The sequence below is a fragment of the Ictidomys tridecemlineatus genome, chromosome 7 (genome assembly GCF_052094955.1).
Source record: "Ictidomys tridecemlineatus isolate mIctTri1 chromosome 7, mIctTri1.hap1, whole genome shotgun sequence".
Lineage (NCBI taxonomy): Eukaryota > Metazoa > Chordata > Mammalia > Rodentia > Sciuridae > Ictidomys > Ictidomys tridecemlineatus.
The window spans coordinates 77120840-77140127 of NC_135483.1; the positions used below are offsets into that span (position 1 = coordinate 77120840).

At 33.4% G+C, this 19288-nt stretch overlaps 1 protein-coding gene across 9 annotated transcripts in view; it reads right to left on the minus strand.

Moving 5' to 3' along the window:
- Sntg1 (syntrophin gamma 1) overlaps nucleotides 1-19288 on the minus strand; it is an 800188-nt gene that overhangs the window by 54682 nt on the left and 726218 nt on the right. For 8 of the 9 annotated variants that reach the window (XM_078017191.1, XM_040294069.2, XM_078017192.1 and 5 more), the window contains 2 exons: nucleotides 15127-15279; nucleotides 11177-11269 (listed from right to left, as the gene is read on the minus strand). In XM_078017191.1, coding sequence (XP_077873317.1) covers nucleotides 11177-11269; nucleotides 15127-15279 — 246 coding nt within the window. The remainder of the gene's footprint in view (nucleotides 1-11176; nucleotides 11270-15126; nucleotides 15280-19288) is intronic. The other variant, XM_078017195.1, reaches the window with a different exon arrangement.

The following is a 19288-nucleotide window of genomic DNA, read 5'->3' on the forward strand; positions in this document are numbered from 1 at the left end:
TTTGTTGTTCAGCCCCTTAGATAATATTATACTTACCCATATATTTATGATTACTTATTGAGGTAATTCAAATGCCCAAACTGTAGTCTGGAGCAAGAGTTCAGAGTTCATATTGTCACCGGACTAAATTGCAATATGTTGTGCTTTGCTGGAGGTATGCCTATTATTCTCTGCACTAAAGAACCACAACAACAAAATGGTGAGGTGATTCTGGATAAAAATTCAAGATTTGTGCATAAAGTCATGGAATATGGCAAAGCCATCAAAAACTGGGGACAAAGCAGGAGATAATGTTAAACTTCAAGCAGAGATCAGAACACTAAGAAACTTCTATCCTAAAGAGAGACTGTCTTCCAGAAAGTTGGACACCATAAATTAGCACAACAAGACAGACTGATGACAGGACCCTATTCACATTTTAGAAGCATCATTAATGTGCTTGATGATGTGGAATACACAAAGGACAAGTATACAACAATGTCTTCATAAGGCTCCGATTTCTACTAACACTGGAAATTGTACCCAATTCCAGATTTGTCCATTTCATTTGACAGAAGACTTCTTGAGAAGAGGCATCTGTACCTGTTCTGTTTTTGTATTCTCTTGTCTATCACTGGTCATGAGTCCTAATTGATAAATAATAAACATGTGTATAATAAATCAAGAAGCTCCATTTGGAAGATACCTTAGTAATCCAAATGAGAAGGAATTGTGAGAGTTAGTAATAGTAGGAAGCAAAATGAAGAAATACTCTCCAGAATTTTTTAAGAGAAGATTTTAGAAGACTGAAATGTAAGTTGAGAATGAGGCAAGAATATAGAACAAAATTCAGATTCTTTTGCTAAATAAGATAACTATAAAAGGAGTCAGACTAAAATGGACTTAAAGATCTGCACTGAACAATATGTATTTAAGGCATAGTTATTATGCACTTTTCAGATCAATGCGTATGTCTGAGCTGTATGTAGTTCATAGAACAGAGAAACATTATCATTAGATTGGCTGATTAAAGTTCTCAGTACTAGGTATCAAATCCTTATTCTCAAATTTATTTTGAGAAATTTTACATATCATCTGAATAACACACAAAAAAAGATAAAATTTGTATTGTTGGTATAGCTTTCTTAGAATAAGAGTGTTTTTGCCAGTTCCTGATGCTACAACAATATACTTGATACTGGATGATTTATTAACAATGAGATTATCTATCAAAATCTGGTATATTAAGATCAAGGATGGTGCCCTGAACCTCATTTAAAAGTTCACTTATCCTTTTCCTGAAAACAGAGTGCTCATGACTATATCATTCCCACAAAGCCCCACCCCTTACTGTCACATTCAGTGTGAGGTTCCCAGTATATAAGTACTTGGGATTTTTGTAATTGGAATTGAACCCAGGGCCATGCAAGCGCTGTACTACTGAGTGACATCCTCACTCCCTAATATAAAAATTTTGAAGAGACACATGCATTCAAACCATAGAAAAAGTTTTTTTTTAATTTTGTTTTGCATACTGGTGTTGTTTTTTCAGTGTAATATAAGTCAGTCCCAATTATTATTAATATATCAGTTCTCTATAGGAATCAACTCTAGTTATTTTCTTTTAACATTCAAACACAAAATTGCCAGTTGCTTCCTCAATGGATAGTTAGTACTCTACAGATAAAAATAAATAAGTTTACTGAGATAGCCCCATAGGTAGATAGATATCTGTTCAATCTAAGAAGCAAACGATATTTCCATTCTCCTGCAGGTGGGCTGGAGGCTAGTCCATGAACAGAGCAAAAGTACTTTATTAAATAACTGCCAAACTAATATGTAAGTATGTGCACATCTTCATTTTTGAGGTAAAATTATCCCTCACATCTAGAATAATTTCTAATATTTAAATGAACTTATTAGTGTGAATCAATCATTTAATGTTTTCATTTCTCCTGAGCATAATATTAAAAATTCAAGCAAATTCACACTTTTAGGAATGATGGCTTATATTTGACTCAAAAGAAGATGACAACCTTTGGAAAATGGTTGTGCTCATTAAATTACCAACATATAAACAAATTACCTTGAGGTGCATACTCTTTCTTTCTTTGTTAAATTATCTTGATTTAGCTACAAACTGCATACAATATTATTATTATAAGAGTTTGAAAAAGAGAATCTGAATTGCTCAGAGAGAGAATGTGTACAGTGTAATGCTTGAACAAACCTATGTAGGATAGTTTACATGCGTGAAGTCCCAGCTGGAACCTGAATTGTGTTTATCCAAATAATTTGGGGTAATTTAATATCTCAGTTTTCCTGGTGAAGAAACATGCCTATCAGAAATTTATTTATATTAGAAACCATGTCTCCTGGGATATGGGATAGAACTCATCCTGATGTGAACAGACAATCGCATAGCATCCTATACAATAGGGAGAAGCTGTTGGAAGCACACCTCATCGTTTTATATCCTTAATAGTCCTTGTCTGTCTATACTAGCTAAGTCCTATTGTATATGACTATAAGATGGGGTATGCTTTCTCTTTCTCTCTTTCTCTCTCTCTCTGTCTCTCTCTCTCTGTGTGTGTGTGTGTGTGTGTGTGAGAGAGATTACAAAAAAGTCATTTTAACTACTAACAAATACATAGTGTTTATTTCACATTGCAATTAAAGTGAGAAAACAAACTCAGTTTTTACATTAAACATAGCAACTATTCAATGACCTCTACACAGTTAGTTTTATGACAATAATTAAATAGCTATGCTGTATACTCCCTCTCCAGTGTACATCTTGTTTTACACAGTTGCTCAGTTTAGAAACAGCAGTGTTGTACTTAATCCCAGCTTCTCTCAGAGTTCTATTGACTGTGTATCTCCATTATTACTCAATTCATCATTACTCTGAATTCCCAAAGCCCCTCCTCTAGGCCACAAGTCTCCTAATAATGATCCTACAAAAGGATGCCAAAGTGATTATAAAATGGATGATGTTACTTTGCATGAAACCTGTTGAAGACTTTTCATGGCCGAGCATTATGGCCGTATCAGTCACAATTCATTATTGCCTGTGTCCAGTCCTGTGGCAATGTTACTTTCAAGTATTCATTCCTAGGGACTGGATGTTTTGCACTCTTTCTTGGCTGTGGCCTCTGACATATGAGATGTTTTGATCAGTGAAACTCCACAGTTGTTCCCAAACACAGAGGCTAAAATACAATTGCACATTTGGGCATTTTCAATTTTGCCTTTGCAATCTACCAAAATATATATTTTTGGGTGACCTGTTTTTTTTTTTTTTTTTTTTTTTTTTTTTTACAGAAGAACAAAGAAGGAAAAGAGCAGAACCAACTCCCAGACACTTGATTGAACCCTCCAAACATCTGACATACAAATAAGCACTTCTTTTTATTTATTTATTTCATACATGACATATAAGTACTTGTTGATTAATCATCTATACCTCACAGAAGCTGCCATAATGCTTTGCTCTTATAAGGCAGCGATGTATTGTTAGTATGTGTTGTTACATGGCAAATTTGTTTCCCAGCTAACTGATGTTAAGTACTGAATCTAACATGAAGTACTAGGTTCCTCATTATTCTTGCATGATGACTTTACTTCTGTATACAACTCTCCTGCCCCGAAACTCTGTCCTGTTTCAGGGCTTTCACATGTGCAGTTCAATATTGCTCCATTGTGTGACTAATTAGCCACTCAGGACATAGAAATTCTCAGGTGAAAGGTAAATTTCTCCAAGCATCACCCAGAACTCCTTAATCTAATTTATGTACTTCTTTGCCATCCCAACTCCCTCTGCTGCGCACCATTAAATTTATCACTTCTTGTTCAATGTCAATCTTTTCCACTACAAGCCAGGACGACAAAGACCTCTAAGAAAACAGAGACTAAGAAGGACTATCATGTAGCAGACAATAAATTTACTGACTGGTTGATCATGAATTCTTGAAAACACAGTGCCACTTTGATCTCGTGAGGATGGTAGTACAGCGCAGGGTGCAGTTGTTGCTCAAGACTCAAGACCCACAGTGGTCGGAACAACCCAGCAGCATGGGAATGATGTGACTATAGTTATTATGAAAGGCTCATCATGTGTCATTCACTGTGAAACATGCTGTATAGGTTTTATTGTTTAAACTTTCAATACTCGTTTAAGAAAGATATCATTCACATAAGTACTTAGAGATGAAGAAAATGGAGTTATGTTGCTTTGGGGACTTTCAAAGTTCTTGCAACTATTAAATTTAGGAGGGAAGAAACAGTTTAGTGTTGCATCCAGGAAAATTTAAAATAGAAAGGGAAAAACCTGATGGATTTTGCTATAGGTTGGAGAAGTCTTTCCCAAAGGTGTTTGTGTTACAGGCTTGATATGCAGCCCAGGGCAATGTTGGGAGGTAGTAAAACTTGGAAGGGTGGGGTCCAATTAGGAGATTATAGGTTATGGGGGCCACATCCTCAAAGGAGATGGTGGCACTCTAAACCCTTCCCTTTCTGATACTTCCTAGATGGCCATATGGTGAGGAGCTTATTCTGCTACCCACTCTTGTCATGATGTATTGCCTCAACATAGATCCAAAGTAATGGGTTCAACAGGTCATTGAATGAAGCCTACTAATGTGTGAATCAAAGTAAACCCTTTCTTTAAAAGTTGATTATCTCAGGTATTCAGTAACAGCAGATCAACAGAGATTCTCAAGATACAAAGTCTCTTGATATATGACCTGCTTGATCACAATGCTTCAGTACTTCAAAATCTCTATATGTGAAATTTTATAGCTTACTATTTCTTCAATAAGCTATATTGTCTAATGACAGAACAATGTTTTAAGCACAACAATTACTATTACCATTTAATATATGAGAGTTTCAGATACTAATACTTTGAATTAATAAAAATATTCATGACAACCAAAATCCATAATGTGAGGGAAGGCAAACTAAAATATTACAATGAGAAAAATTTGAGCCAGATATTAATAATAAAAAAATTAACCCTGAAAAAGTAAAATGTGTCAAAAGTCACAGAATAAGAACAGAATTAAAAACTTAAAATAATAAAGCAAGAAGAAAAGTATAAAAAACAGCAAAGAATTTTTGAGTCTATGCAATTTTGTTTTCACATATTTTGAATTGCAAATATAGGCAATAGAGTATGTGGTAATTTTCACTTTATAATGTCCTTGTATTACAAGAAACGAATAAAAAGCAGGAAATTTTATTATTATATCTACATAATATACTGCATGATAACTTGAGTTAATATTTTGTTGTGAAATGTTTACTTGAGGGCTATATTGAAATGCTTGAGGATTTTAAAAAATTACCTGATGGATAGTTTCCCTAAATGCCTGAGTTTGTTTTGCAATAAATGCAAATTTCTTCATTCGCCTAAAAGCAAAAAAAAAAAGAAAGAAAAAAGAAAAGAAAGAAATAAAGAAAGAAATCATTTATCTAAAAAAGAACATAAAATTTCCTAGAATAGCTGTCTTTTTCTGAACTGTGAGTCACACACTTAGAGAAAAAAAAAGATTAAAAGGTATTGTAAAAAATGCTAATATCTATATGAGTGGTATTATAACTACATCACAGAATATTCATTTTTTTTCTACTTCTGTGGAAGAAGTATCAGAAAGTATTCACTTAATATTTTCAAAATATCTCTGGATTTTTGGTAACTTTTCTTGATGTGAAATAGTTGAAAAAAATAGCATAAAAAGAATAACGATTTAATTTTTCTTTGAGAGATTTTGTTTATAAAATTTATATTATTTTAACTGTTATGATTAAATATATACTCTAGCAAAAAAATCAAACAAAACCTTAATGAAGTGTGTGTGTGTGTGTGTGTGTGTGTGTGTGTGTGTATGCGCGTGCACGCACAGACACTCAGCACATGTACATGAGGGTCATATACCATTGGGAGAAATAATAACTCAGAGCTCTTTAAAATGTCCTATTCATATCAAAGACTATTTTAAATGTACATACTGGCCATAATAACTTCCTTTCAACCTTTACCTTTAAAATATTCTAAAAATCAATGTCACCTTAAAGAATTGAAAGGATTATGTAGATTAAGGTATTTTATGAATTATTATGTGTTAACAATTAGTTTAATTCTGAAGCACAATTATTTTGGAATAGGATTAAGTCCTCTGATGTTTTAGAAAAGACCTGGAAAATCAGAAGGAACTGATTTTGGTTAAGGTTATATTGTCCCTTATTGCACAGAATTCAAATTGCTAAATCAAAGGTTACTATACATGTGCATGAGGGTTACAAATTTCCCCCAGGTAATGTGTTCAATTTAACATTCACTGAAAACCAGTAATGGAGATAAGAAGGAACCCTAAAACCATTACAATAGCTTCTCCTATGTGAGAGAGTTAATGCCTAAATAAGGTACTTTTTAAACTTCAACTTTATTATCTTCATACATCTGTTAACCAATCATATTTTTTTCAGAATTATTTTAATCTGCTATGTGTCTGTACTGGCTCTTAGATATGCTGTAGTAAAAAAAAAAGATATTTTATTATTGTATATGAGCATTTTATAATTTCAACTATTAAAACAAACAAACAAAAAACACCTATCAGACTAAAATAATTTTGAGCAACCAGGGAAGTAGCAGTAATATGGAAAATACTGACTTTTACCCAGGATTAAGAGTGAAGATTTATGGTGTCCCAATTCTCACAATGGGCATTTACACAGTATGAATATTTCTTCTGTTCCATTTACAGCCAATAGAGCCTTTCAAATCTGCAGCAGACGCATGACCTACAGTGGAATAAGGGGTAAGTGGTGAACCCATGTGGGATTCCCCCAATGCTTTTATCCTCATTTCAGACTCTGGAGTCCAGAGGTTATCAGTCTGATGTGAATAATAAGTTTGTGTCTCTTTTTTTTTTTTCTATAAAATTTTATACTTTGAAAAATGTCTGGGTCTGGATATCTAACTCAGTGGTAGATTGCCTGACCAGCAGGTCTACAAGGACCTGGATTCAATTCCAGCATCAAAACACACACATTACAAACACTTATATACAAACTTTGAAAGTTATTCTTCTAAATCACTCAGAGGAAAAAATAAATGTCAATTGCTTCAGTGTTGGTCCCACCCATCAATGAAATCTGTGCTTCAGCTAGGGTAGCCTTCCACATTATAAATTATACTTAGGCCAAATGTCTTGATCATGTAATCCTAATCATTTCTTCAACTTTATCCCTCCTTGAAACTTCACTTTCAGTCATACTGAACATTGTAGAGTCCTACGGACCCATTACAATTGTCCCTCTCATTTTGCAACAGTATTTTCCTCTGACTTTATCTTCCATGCACAGTTTTCTGAAGAACCTCATAGAGAGGGAGACAATCACTGGAGGAGAGATTTTTGAAAATTTAGCTTCTGAGTTTTGCCCAATTGTATGGTATGCTACTAGTTTTGTACACCTCCAACCATTTCTTCCTCATGTCTCAAACTCTTCTAGGTGTTTCTCTGTTAAGATTGAGTCCAAATTCCTTAGTAAGACCTCTTTCTTAAGCTAGTTCTTAGTTATCCATAAATTTGATCTCTCTTCTCCTATGCTCTCCAACTTTGTTCTTTGTTTGCAGATATTTTTCTGGGTAGTTTTACCCTCTCTTTGTCTGTGAAAGGTATTTTCTTTGAAACCTTGCTTAATCTGCAAAGATTGACATATATGGCTCTTCTATTATAGATAGCAGGTAGTCACTGAGTATTTATTTACAAATCAAAGGAATGTTTTGCAGATGCTACTGCTGAAATTTTTTTACACAATAATTCTATCCCTAAATATAAATAATTAATGTAAATATACTTATTTAAAAGAACGTGTTGGCAACTTTTAGCTATGTGTCTTATATAAATACTACAATATTATACTCCGACACAGTAGTGAGAAAACTCTTATTTACTGCTGAACAGTATATATTTTAATAAGAATGAGAACATTCTGAGCTTCACAATCAACTTTGTGTGAGGGAATCACTCAGAAACTCTAAGGGGAACACAAAAACACACAGCCTTTGGTAGGTTGGTAATGTCAACTGAAGTAGACGTGGCTCTCCTTCTGTCTCTGGGGTCTACCTGCAGACTCACATGGCCTTGGGGAAGAAACATGGGGAAAAGTACACAAGTACAGAATGAGTACAGATAATTCTTCCCGATCATTTTTCCCTAAACAATCAGTATAACTATTTACACAGCAATTGCATTGTAATGGTCCTAGAACCAATTCCCTGAGGCCGCTCTCAGAAACCACCCTACATAAAATACAGTGCTTTTTATTGCCTCTCGTATTCTCTGGAAAATCAAAGGAAGTAATTTACCCTGAGAACTTTCAAGCACAGGTGGCAAGTAATGAGAATTAGTTCGACATTCCAAAGTAGCACTATACCTCCAAAGTTTTCGATTTCTAGTGTAATAAAAATTAGACAGGCTCCCATACCTACCATGAAAGTTTCCAACCTCATCTTTTAGTATTTTTAAATTATCATTCATATTTTTATTTATCTTAACAAATATTGTAAGAAATGAAAAATACAGTTGCTATGTTAAAGAAAAATTTAATATAGCAATTACCCTTTCAATGATGTATTAACAGGGCAGCATCTACTTCATAGGAAACTGCATTTAGTGATTCAGAAGACTGATTCTCCTCCTTTGTGTGGACCGTACACTTTATGATCGGACCTTTGGTTTGCTTCTTTAGTATATTAAGTTTGAAGGAGCAGGTCAAGGTGAAGTTCATGATAAAATGCTCAGCTCAGCAAAGGGGTATGAGCAGGACTGTTGCAGTGAATGCAATTCAAACATTTTGGAAAATCTGCCAGGCTTAATTTCCACACATGACTATCAAATAAATGAAATAGTTGTATATTATTTACTTTAATAAACTGTTAGAACAAAATATTTTAATGTCTACATAACAATTTTACCTTCTTTTTGGATTTAAAAATACCTTCTAGGCTCATTTCATTGAGTGGGGCAAAATTCTTACAGCAAAATTGTGAGGTGGTTCACTTGTTCAGGACTCTGCTTATGAATGCTGCCCTGACTTAATATCAATAGTTTTCTCTCACTCTCCACATGCCACAGTCTGAGTGATGAACACTATTGGCGTATTCGTTGTAGTGCTTATGGATTGTGTACTTCCCTTATCAATTCTCAGATTACCTCGAAGGTCCACGTTTCCAATGATAGGATCAGAAAATGAAGGACAGTGAAGGATTTGGATTATACTAGTCTCAAAAGTAAATTCAAGAAATTCAGATACCAGAAATGTGTTCAGATGACTTTTGCTTCTCTATAATTTACCAGTGTGAGGTTCTTTCACATTCACATGATGAGAGTTTGATGACTTGTGATAATATTTCCTTTCTAAAATCAAACCTTACCTTTTTTCCTAATGTTTAATTTATTACTAAAGTTATTCATTAAATTAATTGAATACTACCATTGATTAATCATTGAAGTATTTAATTTACAAAATTAACACTTATGGTCCTTTCCTGATTTGATGGCAGTCTCTTAAGAATTCAAATGAATTACAGTAGATGGGGTAGAGAGAGAAGATGGGAGGGGAGGGAAGTGGGGATAGTAGAGGATAGGAAAGGTAGCGGAATACCACAGTTACTAATAGGGCACTATGTAAAATTGTGGATGTGTAACCAACGTGATTCTGCAATCTATATTTGGGGTAAAAATGGGAGTTCATAACCCACTTGAATCTAATGTATGAAATATGATATGTCAAGAGCTTTGTAATGTTTTGAACAACCAATAAAAAAAAAGAAAAAAAAGAATTCAAATGAACCACTTGCATCTGAAATTCCTTCTTTATGGAAGTATTCTTTTGAGCATCAAGCTAAAGTAATACATTAAATGGCCAAATGTGACCTGCATGACTACTTAATTCTACTATGTTAAATTAAAAAAAAAATTCTTAGATAATATAAAGTTATACCTGACAATGTCAATTACTGGATCATGATATGTCACAATATCTCAGAGCACCAGATGGCATCTTACTTGCCTATGATGCTGTGGTCCCCAACATCAGATTTCCATCATCCCAGGATCAGAACACTCCCCACTGTCCTCTATTTTCCACCTCCCTCAGACATTTGAGTCATTCCCTTATTTTGTTTTCAATAGCGTTTGAAAATACTATACAAATCTTAATTTCTAGATAAAATATGTGTATGTGTGTTTCCTAGTATGAGATTACTTATTAATTCTTAAAATTAGTAAGAAGAAATATGTCCACTTATATCTTAGGCCACACTTTGGCAAAAGGAGGAAGTGGATTGGATCTTGGGATCAGATGTCCTGATGGGAAGGAAGAGAATGGAAGTGTTCTCTGAGGAAGAGAGTCCCAGTGCTACAGTTTGTAGCACTGACCGGAATGAAATTAGCAGCTGGATGAGATCTGTGGAGCTCAATGGTCACTCCCAATTAAATAATAATGTATAATGTTTTGGCTTTGTCATGTGTCACTCCATAGTCACCAAGGTTCAATAATTTTCACACATGACTAGGTGAGAAGGTGCGTCTTTCAACTCAACATATATCTCTCCCACATATTCCAATATTGTGAAGTAGGCAATTTATCAGATAGCACAAAATCATTTTTGAATCAGATGTTTACAAAGCATATGATCCCAGGTTAAAAACTTCAAACCTCAAATTCCACCACTATATCTATAACTCTAATATGTCACTTATACAAACTAAAACATGTTTTTTCCCTCAGTTTCAGCTTATAGGTATCGATACAGAAAAATAATAAAAGAATGCTTTTTAATTATTTTTAGTGGGGAGGAAGAAAATTCATACCTTCAGGTATGAAGCTGTAGCTTTAAGAACAAAGAAATAAAATATACTTTATCTATTTATTTTGTTTATATTTATATTGGAAGATAGGTTGAAATATATTTATTTTGGACAATTATGTTTGCACCACATTTGTTCAACCAAAAATATTGAAATTATTTTTCTACAAACAGAGTAAGATAATGTATCTTTCGTTAACACAAATGATCTTTAATTTGACATTTACTAACCAATTAAAATGCTGAAAGGACATAATTTGTTCTCAAATTAAAATATAGGCAACACATCTCTTAAAGTCCATGTGAACACATTACCTTTGTTGCAGCATCAAAGCAGATAAATCCTGTGCTAAAGTCAATGGTGAGGCCCATTAGATGACTTTCTAGCACACAGGCATACGTCTTGCACTAGACACAAACAGAATAGATATTGTTAGTTTTCATAGGATTGATGGAATATTAATATTGAGGTATATGTGATAGCTTCCATACCAAGCAGCTTATATATTACTTAATATCAAAAATAATTGCATAAGGAGGAGAGTTTTATTGATATATCTATTAGTAAAACAGAAGCAAAGAGTGTTTCTATGATTTTTTTCCTAGGGGTTCTCAAGGTCAAGTTTCTAGTCTTGCTTCTTACCATGTCTTTATGTTGTGCAAAATTGTTACTCCTTGCTATATTGACAATAAAACTGCATAAAATTATAAGAGTAGGCAAGATCATGTTAAGTCGTTATATCCTGCATTCAAATATCACCACATTTTAAAAGATTAAGTTCTTACTTACATTCTAATTTCATGGACATTATTAAAAAAGAACTCTCCGGCACATATACACAGATTCAGTAACCAAGGCAAAATAATATTTCTTGGCCTTGAAAGTCTCTGTGTGTGCTCCATAGGGTACAAGTTATTACCCAAAGTTCAAACATTTACCACTTGCCTGTATTTGTTTCTTTAAAAATCAACAAGTTTGGGCCATGAGTGTTGCTCAGTGGTAGAGTTCCAGTGAGAGTTCTTAGCATGGGCAAAACCCTGGGTTCAATACCCAGGATTGAAAATATCTATAAATATGCAAGCAATGTCTTTTGATACGGCAATCAGAGTATATTCTAACTGTTGTAAATATTTTGGGAGAACAAATAAATAAAAATAATAAAATTTACAATTATACAAATTAAAGACACAATTATACAAATAAAATGTGAAGTGACTTAGGCCTTATGTACAACATGGTTCATTGTTATGTAAATAGACCAATTTTACTTGCATTTAATTTCAAACTATAATAGGATATTCGAATGATTAATTCACATAAAATTCACATATAGAATGTGTGTGAGAGGGAGAATACTATCTCAAGTAAATGTTCAATATCAATCTATACTTCATATTTATTTTTATATTACATATAAAATATACTAATGAATCACATTGTGACTGTAATCATGACTAAATAGATCAGATTCTTTTTACCAAAAAGCCATATACATGTCTTTAAGCCTGATTTTAAAATATTAAGACAATTATAACCATACAAAATTATTCATTTGGAGTACAATTTTTCAAATACATAGATTAGAGGATATACTTAATGAGCCTCAAAAGTCCATTTATGTGTATGATTATATTTGCTTAATATAAGGGCATCTTGAATGCTTGCCTCCATCCATTAGTACTTTATTAAAAGTGCCATCAACATTAAGGGATGTTCAATGCTATACCAGTTCATACTAATTTAGACTTAATTGATTGCTATTTTCAAGTACTGTCTTTTTAAAAAAGAATTTTCCAAGTGAAAACATATTTAGTATAATGCATTATTTTTTTTCTCATTAAGTTTAGCATTACAGATTAAGTTGCATTGTTTCAATAAACATCAAATTGAAACAAAAAATATGCTTAAAATTGAGACCCTCTAAAGCTTAATTCTCTAATGTGTAATGTTAATCAAAACATATCACAATTGTACTTAATATTTTTCAATATAGAAATATATATTTATTGTTTAATTTTGGTTATATATATTTTTATGATACGTATGCCCTTTTGGATGACAGCTGTCTATAGCCAAGCAAAAAAACATGCAAATCAAATTAATGCTAAAATTTATTTTATTTACCAACTTTAATGATAGTAAAACATTGAAAAGACAAAAGAAAAACATAATTCTTTATGTAAAAATATTCATATATTTGAATATTGAAAATAATAGTACCAAGTATTCAGCCAATCATGACTAACAAAAAGAAATGGTAAAGTCTTAAGAAAAGCTCAAAGCTTAAAAGGCATTAAATATTTGGCTTTTCACTTTTGATATATATTTTAATCTGACTCTGTGAGCAACTCATAGAATAGTTCAAAACATTTCATGCAACATAAAGTAAGAGAACACAAAACCTGAAATCAAAGAACAGGTCTAAAATATAAAGCAAGAGCATAATTTCACCTCTATCTTATTTTTAAATAATGGGAAACTTATAATGAAATCTTAACTTCAGATTTATGTTCAAAAATTGATAATTACTATTTCCAAGTGAAGTGAAATATTACAGATAAATGATAACTCAAATTTGCCAATTCCTTTTCAATTAAATTATATTGTAACTTTTAAAAATGTCCTTAGATGTTAACATGTAAAATAAAATATTAGCCAGGCACAGTGGAACATGTTTATAATCCCAGAGATTAGGGAGGCTGAGATAGGGGGATCACAAGTTTGAGACCAGCCTTAGCAAATTAACAAGACCCTGTCTCAAAAAAAAAAAAAAAAAAAAAAAAAAAGCTGGTGACGTAGCTGAATGGCCACTGAGTTCAGTTCACATTTTGGAGGAAAAATAAAAAAACAAAACAAAAAAAAAATAAACACTGTTTTAAGATGCTTTCCTTCTTTCCATTTTTGACATTAAAACACTTATTTTGGGCTGGGGATATGGCTCAAGTGGTGGCATGCTCACCTGGCATGCGCAGGGCACTGGGTTCGATCCTCAGCACCACACAAAAGTAAAATAAAGATGTTGTGTCCACCGAAAAACTAAAAAATAAATATTAAAAACTCTCTCTCTCTCTCTCTCTAAAAATAAAACACCTATTTTACTGATTTGAGACTCTGTAACTGTTTATATATAGAAAGAAAAAACTAGAATTATTACAAAATGTCAAATGAACAATTGAACTACCAAAATTTGAGATTTCTCTCTATCCTATTTCTGTGAGTGAAATGTCAAGCTGGTGCAACTTGATGTGGTGACTTCTCTTAGTCATCAGAGAAATCAGTTTAATTTGTTTAAAACCATGCATACATCTCTCTTACTATAGGTTACCATACTGGTACATGCAATGTTAAACTATTACATTTGTTTCCAAAATTAAGTGTTCATATATGTATTTAGGTCTTTGATTTACGGATCCATTTGCATGGCACAAATGCATTGTAATATTTTAATTTTGCTACAGATCTGTTAGAGGTATGGGAAACTGTCCCATTTCATGATCTCATGAATTGAGGCTGAAGGCCCTCTGAAGTTTGATCTAGATATGACTATAGCCTGAAGAATTAAATTTCAGTAAATATCTATTGGTTAATTGATGTGAGCAAAATGCATTGGATTTCAGGGGCTAGGTGAATAAAATAATCTCAAGCCACTTACAGCTTAGCGTGGGGAATGGCCCTGTGTCACTCCAATTCAAGACTTAAGAAAGTGATAATATTTTCAAAAGTAGGAAGAAAAAAGGGTTTGTACAGGATTTGTGGAAGGAATCATGATAGTCAGTGAGAAGAACACATCAGAAGTCAGAGAAATGTTTATGGTTCACACAAAAAGTGGGGAACTTTGAAAAAAAGTTTTAAGTGCTATGTATGATTTTCAAGGGCACAAAAGGCAAGGTTTTCTAGAAGGGCACCTACAAATTAGGTGGTCAGGTTTAAAGAATGGGATGTGACTTTGTAAACAATGAACTAAAATTAGAGCATTTTCTCTATAAGATTCAAAGTAGAACAATGTCCAAATACATTAGAAATGTATTTTTTGAGGATTTTTAGGAAATAGTGTAGAAAGTTAAAGTTGTGGGACAACTAAAATATTATTCAGAGGTGCTTTATCATTCATTTAAAAATAATGGTGAAATATTGAATGTATTTGAGAGGGAGGTCAGTACTCACTAGACTGTCATTTTATACTGCCGTGAGATTATATGAGAACACTAGGGTTGTGGTTGTGCAACCCTGGTTATCACAGGTGCTACCTTCCACAGACTCTCACCTGTATCCGTTCTACTTCTAGAAAGGTGGCCGTTTGGAAGGCTCTTTCCCACTGGGCAAGGTCACACTCTAACTCCACGGAGAAGTAGAGGTCTTCCCCAGACTCGGACTGCACAGTGAAGCAGTGTTTCCGCCGGTCCAGCAGGTCACTGTCCTGATGAAAACCTGGAGTTACACCAGCTGGCATACATCAATTCACATTGCTAACATGACCAGACTTTGCATCAGTCAGCCTTGAACGCAAGGTGCCGATGCCACCATCAAAAAGATAACACTCTGCTGTCACTAAATCTTCATTAAAAATGGCTGAAGTTACCAAAACTCCAGGCTTGAAGTTCACACCAAATCCATTATTCCTCTCTATTCACACTGATGCAGATCCATAAAATAGAAGTTGGGCTTTCTTCCTTCAACTCTTACTGTAACATAACTACCAAGCCATTTAAAACATAAAACTCAAGTTTATGACTATAGGAAAGGGTGATGTACAATTCCGTTTCTTTCAAACAAAGCTGTCAAGACATTGGAATTAAAAAATGCTTACGTTTGTAAAATACAGAGTTTTAAAAAAGCTTTATAAACATGTTAGGTTTTCACTGAGTTGATTTTGGAAAACTTTAAGCAATTATGAAAATATTCTCCATGAGAGATGAAAGAGAAAATGATTCTAATTTGTCTATAGCAATTATATTGAATTTTTCTTTTAAAAAAACCACATTTTCCTCACTTATGTAACTATATTTCATTGAGTCAAAAGGATTCTGAAATTGGCAATTTCTTGGTCTTACCAGAGTTTTCAAAAAAAGTGCATTCCAATTTTCAGAGATGTTAAAATGTGGAAAAAACTCCACTAAGAATTTATGAAATAGAGTAACCTAATGTAATTTTTCAGATTATAGCTTTTGAAATACATAGCAGTGTACTGAAAATTGCCAAAAGGTTAATCATTGGTGTCTTTAATCATTTCCTTAGATGGAAATGTGCAAGTAAATGTATCATCATAAAACACAGAAAATGTTAAAAAATCTCTGCTTTGACAGTGATTTAAAAATAATAACTATTTTCTTTTCATCTCACTTGTATTCTTGTAATTGCTGGAAAAGAGATAATAAAAGGCAGTTAGTTACTTCCAGTGTTGCAGAATTTAGCTCTGACGCTTGCTGCCAGTAGATGCTCAAAAACTAAAAAGAAAATGTGTTCTTTTTGTATTTATGATGTTCCTATGTTGTCTAAATGAAGAAAAAGTAAAAACAAAAAATAATGTTCCTTGAGTACACTCCAGAAATAAACAGATTGTAAAGTACTTTTAAATTTGGATCTTATGTCTAGGGAGTGTGTTGGTGATATTAAATAAAAAACAAAAACAATAAACATGCTAGTACAATTATTATGTGTCTTTATAAAAATAAGAATATGATATTAATCAGTATAGATTAGGAAGCCAGAGAATTGTTCTTTATGAAGTAAATTTTAAATTGTGGTTAAGATGATGTAGGAGACTGAGGCAGGAAGAGCACAAGTTCAAAGCCAGCCTCGGCAACTTAGAGAGGATCTAAGCAGTTTAGAAAGACCCTGTCTCAAAATAAAAAATAAAAAGGGTTGAGAATGTGGCTCAGTAGTTAAGTACCCCTGGGTTCAATCTCTGGTACCAAAAAAAAAGAGAGAGCCTAAAAAATGATAGTGGCTAAAAATGAGTAAGAAATTAATATGAAAAATGGAAAGCAGAGAGAGAGGAAAGAAATGGCAGAGGCCTGTAGCAAGACAAGCACAGCAGATAGAACACTAACCTCTAGGATATATAAAGCACTAAAAAAACTTAATACCAAAAACACAAATAACCCAATCAATAAATGGGCCAAGGACCCGAACAGACACTTCTCAGAAGAGGATATACAATCAGTCAACACACATATGAAAAATAGTTCAACATCTCTAACAATTAGAGAAATGCTAATCAAAACAACTCTATGATTTAATCTCACTGCAGCTATCAAGAATAAAAACAACAATAAGTGTTGCTGAAGATGTGGGGAAAAAGGCACACTCATGCATTGCTGGTGAGACTGCAAATTGGTGCAGCCAATCTGGAAAGCAATATAGAGATTCCTTGGAAAACTTGGAAAGGAACCACCATTTCACCCAGCTATCTCACTTCTTGGTTTATACCCAAAGGCTTTAAAAACAGCATACTATAGGGACACAGCCATATCAAGCAGCAAAATTCACAATAGCTAAATTATGGAACCAACCTAGATGCCCTTCAGTAGATGAATGGATAGGGAAACTTTAGTATTTATACACAATGGAATATTACTCAGCACTAAAAGAGAATAAAATCATGGCATTTCCAGGTAAATGGATGAAGTTGGAGAATATAATGCTAAGTGAAGCAAGCCAATCTCAAAAAAACCCAAAGGCTAAATGTTTTCTTTGATATGAGGATGCTGACTAATGGTGATTAGTTGGGTGGAGAGCATGGGAGGAATGGAGGAAGTTTAGATAGGGCAAAGGTGAGGGAGGGGAAAGGAGGAGGCAAGGGGGTAGGGATGATGGTGGAATGAGTTAGACATCATTACCCTAGTACATGTATGAAGATACAAATGGTGTGAACATACTTTGTGTACAATCAGTGACTTGAAAAATTGTACTCTGTATGTGTAATATGAGATGAATTGCATTCTGCCAGCATGTATAACAAATTAGGATAAGCAAATAATAAAAAAAGAGTGAGTTAATGATGCATTCCAGAAAGTTTGACTAAGCTCACACAAAAAGTGGGAGAGATATTAAGAGTTGAAACTTGGGTGAAGAATGAGGAGATGGGTCCAGTTATAAATTTTGCAGTTGAACATAACTGTAATGACAAGCAATTACATCAAAATTTTAGTATATGCTCTATCTGTACTATAGATAATTTAACATTTACACTAACTTTTTAAATTAATAACATTGGCACAAAATTATAACTAAACATTGAAGAATTTTCAGAAACCTTGCCAAATGTATGGGTTTAATTGGCTTTAATTTCCCTTGTAATATAAAATGTTAATCAATGTCATTACTAGCCAGACAATTTTGCTATCTCTTCATTCTCATAAACTACACATTGCAATAAAGTCTCAAAATGACCTTCATGTATAATTTTTCTATTCTCTTGGCTTATTTCTATTCTCATAACTTATTTCAAACTTGATGTAGCATCTTCTATATATTATTCATATACTGAAGCTCTCACAGACAAAGGGTTTTCTAATCAACTCCACAAATAAAATTTCAACATCTTAGAATACTTGTTTGTCATTTGTTTCTGTTGTTTGTAAGGCATTTCCCATTCACTGACTCACACTATGAGCAGTATGGGCATCAGAGTATTAGGCCCTCATATAGTGAAGGAGAAAACACATTATGAGCCTGCTATAGAGTTAAAGCAATAGGGAGCAATAAATAATTTTTGAGAGAAAGCAGGAAAGGGGAATGTTTTATCCTAGGAAGAGACTGTAGCATCATTAAGAACTTCAAGACTAATGCAAGAGCAGTTACAAGCCTAACTGATGCTCTGCTGCTGCTGCTGAGAAGTTCACAGGGATGCATGGCTAGAAAAGCCACTGGAGCATTTCAGTTAAGAAGCACAAAACCAGCTGCTTGAGACAGAAAGGTGGGGGGGGGGGGATGTTAGGAGTAGGTGGATGGGAGAAGGCCGAAACTGAAGGAAGGGGCCACAAATTCGGAATTCTTTTTCAGAAGTTCAGTGAACAGCGACTGTAGCCCAAACTTTACAAAGGCTTACTTTCAAAGTGATCAACTAAAACCCTGGATTCCCAACCATTGGAATTTCCTCCTTTGTTATCTGTGCCATTTCCAAGAGTTGTGCTGACATTCCCTGTCTTCAAGTAGCTGCAGTTATTATCAAGTTAATATAAGCAATCAATACTGTTAAGAAAGCAATTAAATAATAACATTCACAATTAAAGATGCGTATTAGTTAGAAACATTCATAGCATAATGAATGTTTATGCATGTTTATCTCTAATAGTATTAATTAATGAAAGTGTATCTATATTTGGGTATGTGTGTATATATGCATTTTGTATATATATATATATATATTATATATATATATATATATATATATATTCTTCTCTCTCCCCCTCTTTCTCTTGCTC